The sequence below is a fragment of the Ruditapes philippinarum genome, unplaced genomic scaffold, assembly GCF_026571515.1.
Source record: "Ruditapes philippinarum isolate M1 unplaced genomic scaffold, ASM2657151v2 ctg300_1_1_1_1, whole genome shotgun sequence".
Lineage (NCBI taxonomy): Eukaryota > Metazoa > Mollusca > Bivalvia > Venerida > Veneridae > Ruditapes > Ruditapes philippinarum.
In genome coordinates, this window is record NW_026860085.1 from 393,547 (window position 1) to 402,299 (window position 8,753).

Below are 8,753 nucleotides of genomic sequence, written 5' to 3' on the forward strand. Positions count from 1 at the left end.
AAGTTGCTGACTTGCAAAGAAATAGAATGTGATAAAATGTAGGGATAAAAATAACGTGACAAATTACAAAAACAACTGAATGTCACCTGATTTGCAATTTCTTGATACAAATTGTGGCTTGAAAAAGCGTTAAGAATTCTACTTAGATGATATCCATTAACTTAAACAAGTCAAATCGAGGCTTAGATGGCAAGATCACTTGAATGATCAACAAATAAAGTAAGACAGCAATGTTTAACCAAATGCTGTGCGCATATCAAATTCATTCTATAGTATTTGTTGAATATAAAGGTGACATCTTTCCCGTCTTATATTGTAGCAATGATGTACTATGTACAAATCCCACCTTTTATTGACGCTGTTCAACTTCACACATTGGGTAAATGGTCTTTTTTTGACGTGTCGTATATGAGAAGTTTTACATTTTAAAGATATTTGGTTTAACAAAAGATAAGATTATGATGAACGATGGAATGTTATTGATTTATCTTTCATTATTTAGTGATGTTGTTATCGGCACTGTAGCATCTGTCCTAAAGCTAAAACAAATAACAAAGGAAGTATCTACCTACACGATCAATAAAGTAATATATAATTTCTAAATATAGCTGATTGATACCATTGGTCTAATCAATTCATATATACATTTACATATACATTTAAATGTAACATGCTATATCGGCAATTATTATCTTTTATATTTGAAAGTTTGAACAAATAATGATCTGTCTGCGAATAAGTTGACGTAATCTGAAACTTTATAAGGTTTTAATATCATAGCTCAACATTCAATACATTTATTCAATATTGCTAACAATTTATGTTTATTGTATTGAATATACCAATGTTTGTTTTCATTGTAAGATAAAATATAAAAGCAGTTTATAAATATTGATCAAGTAATTTGTCAGCACTTGTTTTACAAGACTTTTTTTAAAACTGTTGATATAAACTTTTGATATAAAATAATACGAAATAACAAAGATGGCATTCCACTAACTAATACTTTAGCATTATCTTGATATTTGGCATTTTTATTGCAAAGAAAAAATGGTATGCTACTGAATTCATTTCCTTTCCTCAAATGAAAAAATAAAAGCCACATAGAAAAATTTCCATCTAATCAAAAAATTATAAAATAAGAAAAAGATAATAGATAAGTAAATAAAAGAACCAGGTAGGTAGGTAGGTCTATGGATGGAAGGATGCCAACATAAAGCAACTTGCAGTATTAATCATGTTGCATATCAGTACCTGAAATAAAAAGACACCTATAAATTGTAAGATCTATTAAGGACTTATCAAGCATTGAGACAAAGTTATATAGAATTTTACCAGAGTATTGATTTCCCTGGTTATCTAATCGTCTTTGTTTATTTCCCGAAGGTTCAATGTCAATATTCGCCAACATTCTAGTGTCTTAAATCAATTTATATCTGTCAGCAATTACAGATCCCCACTGCCCATAGCCATTGATCGCACGTATTTAACTATAAAAAGCCAATTTACATACATACATAAACAGGTGATCAGGTGAAGTATACCATATTGAGGTAGATAGTTTATAGTTTATCTATACAATTCTACAAAGACCATAGGTTAACATATGTAATGGCCTTCTATGACAGTAGAAGTAGACATTTTATTTTATTCCAATAGGAGGACATAAAACATGCAACATGACAAACACTGATATAAATAATATAATTATTAAGATTAGAAATCATACATAGATAAAAACATTGCAGAAAGTTTAAATTCTATTTGAAAATAATATTACAAACAACAAGTAAAATATATGAGCCGCGTCATGACAAAACCAACATAGTGCGTTTGCGACCAGCATGGACCAGCCGCGCAGTCTGATCAGGATCCATGCTGTTCGCTTGCCAACCCTTTTACAAGTAGAGAAAATAATAGCGAACATCATGGATCCTGATCAGACTGCGCGGATGCGCAGGCTGGTCTGGATCCATGCTGGTCGCAAACCCATTATGTTGGTTTTGCCATGGTGCGGCTCATATTTAATAAAACTGTTCTCCATTTTTAATTTTTTTTTTACTACTACTGTTGATTCTGCTTCTACTGTTGATTCTGTTGTTACTGCTATTACTGCTGTTACTGCTATTACTGCTGTTACTGCTATTGCTACTGCCGATAGTTACACTGTTTTCACGTATTATAGTAAATATAGTGATGTCAAAGTGGTGTCAAGTAAAATAATACAACATTGACTTGTATGAATAGTGTTTATCATTACTTATTCATGCATAATCTTACACAAAACTACTTGTAGGAAAACGTAAAAGTAACATGTATATACAACATAACAAAATACCGATAGTAACACAACCAAACTTAACATACACTTAATTATTTCTTGTAAATATCACAATCTGTTCTGTTCTATTTATCAACATTTTAACACGTTTTTATATAAAAATTAAAGTCACAGTGAGTTCTATAATTTTTTCACATTTCACTTCTTGTCACAAGAAATTTAAGATATGTCATTTTCTATGGCTAAATCTAAGTCCTTTCTTTACAAACTCGGAAAGATTCATATTTATATTTAATTCTGTTTAAGACTTTCAAAACAGTTCATGTATGTTTTCTTGTCTGTACGTAACAACAGCACGTAAAGATAATCTGAGAATATAAAATAGTTTATCCATCGTAGTCATACTATTAACTAAGTGAAAGCTTAGCGAGTGCGCCATTGTTTGTTCAGTATTTTATCTCCCTTGATTGCCGCACACCACAACAGAACACAAACGACAGGAATACCAGTAGAGGCTGAAACATCAAAAGCATAATCACCATAGAGTTTATGGCATATACTTACCGTCACATGAATAAACAAGGAAATAAATCAAATGACCTCTGTGAAAAAATTAATAATGTAATGTGTTGGTTTAAACATATTTATTCACAAAAGTATATATAATATACATACAAATAACAACAAACAAATTATTTTATATTGGAAAAGGATGAGAACGAAAGACAGCCTTATAGAATTCTTCTCCTTGAAACATGACTGGTATCGAACTCTAGGCATTGTTGTATCAAAAAAGTAGACTTGAATGTTAGTTGTATGCAATAATTGATCAAAAGGGCAGGCCATATTTTTTTACCAAAATGGCGTAATTTAAATAGGTTTAAGTAATGGACCACAAGATAATGCCAAATGCTCTGTGTATTGTAGTTTTCTGAAGAGAATATATTTTTTGGATATGTTTCCTATATAAGGTATACTAGGCTGCATGGCAAATACTTATGCTGTGACATTGTAGATTCCCACGTATGTTTTCATACAGATGTCTATATAAGCTATACGATACCTACAGCGTGGCCAGATATGATAAATTGGGTATATGTTTTTATATAAGTTTTGTAGAGGACCAAAAGGTGAGGTTATATGTCAAATTTCTATGCTCCGGGCAGGATAGCTTCTAAGTTAAAGATTCGTTACATAAGTCTATGTAACATAAGTGACTCCAAGAGTTGGGTCATTATTTTGTATATACCTTTTATAGAGATCCTCAAGGTAGACAAGGGTACATGCCCAACATCTAAGCTCTGGATATAGTACTTAGTGTTCACACACGATTGACACGAAGACGACTTTTTAAGGTAAATAAACAATAGTATGTTCTTTTACTTGGCCAGTCTGTATCTAGTGAAATCTATATCTAGTAAAATCTGTGTATCCAGTAAAATAAAATGTTTTTAACGTAAAAGAAAATGATGAAGTTAATTTTTGTAAAATTTGTATCTAGTAAAACAATTATAAGAATGACAAACCTCTAATGTTATCAGTGTAATAGACAAACTGATTGATGGTGTCCAGAAACGTCTTAACCACGACACTATCTCATTGTAACAGTTCTGAAACATATGTATGTCAAAATAATCTAATATATGTACATATTCAATCCACTTTATTATTATAATGATAAATGAACAGACACTTAAATACAGACAAAAACGATATATAAACCGCTTGAAGAATTATGAAAAAAAAAACCCTTTTAATTCTAACATCATTATGCTTATATTATAATGATAAAATGTAGATAATCAATTCTAATTGTAAATCTCATAAAAGACCAACATATTTATATCCTTGAAGAGTTATTTTACATTTGTTAAGACTATTTACTTCTATATTGCTAATATAACCTGTTTATGATGAGTAATAAGGGTCCGTTCACAGCTGATTTCTTTGAAGGTTTGATAAGTGTCTTCTGTGGCATGTGAGCAACAACTTGTAGGTACCAAGTCGAGGGTGATCTGCCGGGTAGCCCACCACTCTGTTACATTAAATGTGTAGTCGTTAGATGTGGACGTTATGTCGTTCAAACTACAACATTTAAACTGAAACAGGATACATATTATAATAGATATTTTATAACTACAACATTAAACTGAAATATGGTCAAAGTGTCATTTAGTTATAATCTGGTTCCGTCATTAAACATGGTCAACTGTATATGAACTTACATGTTAGTCAAGGTGGCACATTTTATTGAGTTCACATTTAAAAATAACGACTTTCTGTTTTGTAATATTTGTTTCTTATCACGCATTGTAGATACGATGTAGATTCATTTGTTAAGGTAGAAATACTAGTAAAATGATTATAAAATAATTGTTGAAAATAGTTCAGGCTGCTCTTACACCAAGATGAAGGATGTCCCAGCCAGTGGTATTGTCTACTTCAACCCCCGTGTATTGGTCAAACTGCATTTCAAGATCACTTCTGACTTCGTTGTCTTCAAACTGTGGCGGAATGAAAAATGCGGTACAGATACAAAAGTTGAAGTTGCTTTTACTTTTTCTTTTTGAAACACAACAAGGAAATCACGTGATAAATATAATCGTTACTAATTTAACGAATAGCTCTGAGGTCAATTGGGGCCTTATTTGTTCTTATCGGCAATCTTCGTTACATTCCGCATTAAAATACAAAATGTAGCTTTTTAATAAGCGGTAAAATGAGAAGATTTTCGCTGCTCTACGTCATAAAGGTACAATGTTCAAGGCACATTATGCCTTAGAAGCAAAAACAATTTTCCTTCTTTATACTTTATAAAAAAGGGAAAACATGAGTTTTATATCGTTTAAATAATGGTTTTAGAGTATTTTAGATGCTCGATATCTGAAGAAATTAGCGATAAAACTGAAAATATCTGTCATGAAAATAACAATGTAAAAAAATAAATATTTTTTACTTCCATACAAAATTCTCAATCCCAATAACTGACCTTATTGCCAAGAAAAAAAACCAGACGAAAATGATGGTTCAGGTATTTGGCCAATGAGTAGCATTTTAGAAACTATAAAATGAACAACAAATTTAAAAGTCTTCGAAAAATGAAAAAAAGGGCATTTCGGGGGTATCATGGGCCTTCAAAATTCACAAAGACAAACTTACTATATCATACCGATATTAGGTGCACACACACACTAGCGTAATTCATACTACAAATCATGTATACGTGGTATATGTATATTATTTTTTGTTGGATATACATGTTTATGTAGTAACATATATTACCTTTTCTCGCATCACAATCCATAAACCACAGGCAATAATTTGAACAATCAGGAACCAGAATATCAGTATTGATACCTAAAATAAAATTAATACTAGGCTGTTATACATGTACATAATATTTCTTGCAATCGTCAATGCATATTTTTAGCGCGTGACTACGAGCATTATAGAAACGTTTTTTGGGCACTACTTTGCCTCTTTAAATTTTATTCTTAAGGAAGTGGTAATGATTTAAAATTAATTATTTCGTGCGACGGTCAGAATATTGATACAAAATAATACAGTTTTATTGTTTAGAGTTATATGTATAAATATATTATTTGCACAAATATATGTCAGTGTAATAGCATTTTTAAAACTTTAGTAATGACTTAACAGGGACTCTATATACATGTACATGTTTAGCATGGATCGAAGTTGTATTTAAGTTTTGTATGACGTGAATGTAGTTGCTAAGTTTCAGTATTCGATCCTTTTTTTTAAATATATAAATGATACAATTTTGTGTAAATTATATAAAGCACATGTAACACTTTAATAAAATGGAAAAATGAGCCAACACATGTTAAAACATATGTGCAGCATACATACTTACAATCACGAGACAGATTTTGTTTCTTTGATTTCTGGCAACACAATCAAATATTCCAAGAAAGACAACAATACCACCGACACTGATATTGAGGATTGGTAAAGACTTGAGTACATTGCCGACCTTCAGTTTACCGTTAAACTGGGTCATATTCAGCATGACCTTGACCTCATCTCTGACCAGAATATCATTCAATACCATCATCACTATACCAACCACTGCTAGCCCAATCCCTAGTAGCTAAATATAGAATATGTAAATTACTTTACCGATCTATAATTAGAAATTGCTAGTGGAAAAATTACTGTCGTCAAAATAATGTTCTTATATACAAAATCAACCCATTTTCACTGTAGATAAACGTAATCACTGTACGCTGCCTTGCGAGCCTGTACATTTATACAATTCAATGTATGTCCTGCATGGCTATATCAAGCACGTGTTTCTTCCGTGAGCCTATATATTCTAACTTGAACCTTTCTTACGTTGACAGGCAGTAGAATTGTAATATATACTGTGAAAATATTTTCTTGTATTTTCATTGACTTTTAAGGAACTACCTATATTCAGTATTTTCTGTATTAAGTTTCTGTGTTAAGGTTAACTTACGGATATTTCAGTTCAAATCCTCTAAATTGTAAGTAAATATGATGGTTTTAAATGCTCACATGACCAAAGTTAGCAAATATAACGGCCTTAATTGGGCAGATAAATACAATACAAAACTGGACGTATCGCCTATCGCCTCCCTAACACCGTCTGTAAAATACAAACATAATTCAAACGAATCGAGTAAATGGACTAGACGTATTACAGATATAAATAAATAATAAATAAAATGGGGGACTACTTACAATGCAAAAAAATGTAAAGAAGATGAGTAAACGATTCGACCATCTCCCATACCAGGGCAACTTCTTGGGCTTGTGGGGCACTACCCGCTGAGCATAAAACATTGTCGGGCAGATATCTGTAAAACACGTAAAATTTTTACATGCCTTTCATTTATTCTTATTGGTATATGATATCATTTGATTTTTTTTAATTATAATCGTTCATGTTTTAAGTACAAATTACAGATTTGAACAAAATTAAAAAAAAAAGGATTGTTACATCTAGAGAATTAATTAGATTTTAATACACGTCTTTTAAAAGAAAATGTTTAACTTATTTCTGTGTTAATTCCAAAGCTGTAGTAACACATAGAAAGTTTTTTTGTTCATTTAAAGATCATTTCCATTGTATAGTAGATAAAAGTGTTCAGTCAACCAGTTTGCATTGTTTTATACACGGTAGAAATAAACTAAGTATAAATTACATGCTATAATTAAGTGCATGTATATAAACCGAAAAGTACCGGAAAATGCCGAAGCAATAGTATCTATGAAAAGCAATTGAATTTTAATAAATTAAGTTTAGTTTAGTTTAATAAGTACTTTGCAAATTTTCACAATAGCATTAATAGCTTCTGCAAAATATTGAAATAAAGTCTTAATTTCGAATTTACAACTTTAAAAAAATGTATGCATAGAATTACATATTTATGTTATATTATACCATAACAGCACAAAACAGCAGGATATTTTCTGAAGAAAAGGTTGATAGTTTAACACGTCTGTATGGCCTGTTATTCAATTTCTGTAAGAACACCGATTAAGCTATCATGGATAAAATTAAACAAGACGCGTTTAAGTAAACTTCGTTTGATTGAGTCTTTTCGAGACAATAATAGTGCAATCTCCTCGAGTTAGATTCTTACATATACGCTTTTAAAAAGTTATATATAATCTTAATTACTAAATTTTATCAAATCATTTCTGACGATATACATTCGATATACATCGAATATGTATAACAATTTGTTTTTTGCTTTATTTTTAGAAGACCTTGAATTATTCTTACAAGGTGAGATAAATAGTGGAATAACTTTGTACGATTTAAGTATAATTATCCTTTTATTTGCCGATGACATGGTTTTAATTGGTAAAACCCGAGAAGATCTCCAAAATAGTCTTAATTCTTTACACGAATATTGTTGTTATTGGGGTCTCGAGGTAAATACAATTAAACAAAAATTGTTGTTTTTCGGAAAAGGGGACCGATAAAAATGTGGGAGAAATGGAATTATGGCAATGAGCCCTTAGAGGTTGTAAACGATTTTAATTATTTAGGAGTTGTTTTTAATTATACAGGTTCATTTGTTTTAAATAATCAATGTATTGCAGGCAAATCGTTAAAAGCTATGCAAGTTTTAGTAAATAATATAAATAAATATGATGTTAATCCATTTATTTCGCTCCAACTATTTGATTCTTTTGTTGGATCTATTTTGAATTACGCATGTCCAATATGGGGTTTCTCTAAATCTAAAGACCTTGAGAGAATTCATATTAAGTTTTGTAAAATTATACTAGGAGTAAAACAGAGCGCATGTAATTCTGCAATATATGGTGAGCTTGGGCGCTATCCATTATATGTTAACAGATATGTTCATATCATTAAGTATTGGTTTAAGTTAATGAATACAGATAATATTATTTTTTAAAAGGTATTTATCAAAATGCGCTAGAACAGTGTAATTTAAATGGTACAAAAAAC

The 8,753-nt window shown here is 30.6% G+C and overlaps 1 protein-coding gene across 1 annotated transcript; it reads right to left on the bottom strand.

Moving 5' to 3' along the window:
- Nucleotides 1-4,167: 4,167 nt before the first annotated feature.
- Nucleotides 4,168-7,165, bottom strand: LOC132758834 (uncharacterized). The gene is made up of 5 exons (XM_060750536.1): nt 7,010-7,165; nt 6,159-6,395; nt 5,564-5,638; nt 4,684-4,785; nt 4,168-4,380 (listed from the first exon to the last, which is right to left on the bottom strand). The coding sequence occupies exons 1-5, from the start codon at nt 7,109-7,111 to the stop codon at nt 4,168-4,170; spliced, it is 729 nt and encodes a 242-aa protein (XP_060606519.1). The 5' UTR covers nt 7,112-7,165.
- Between the last annotated feature and the right edge of the window lie 1,588 nt (nt 7,166-8,753).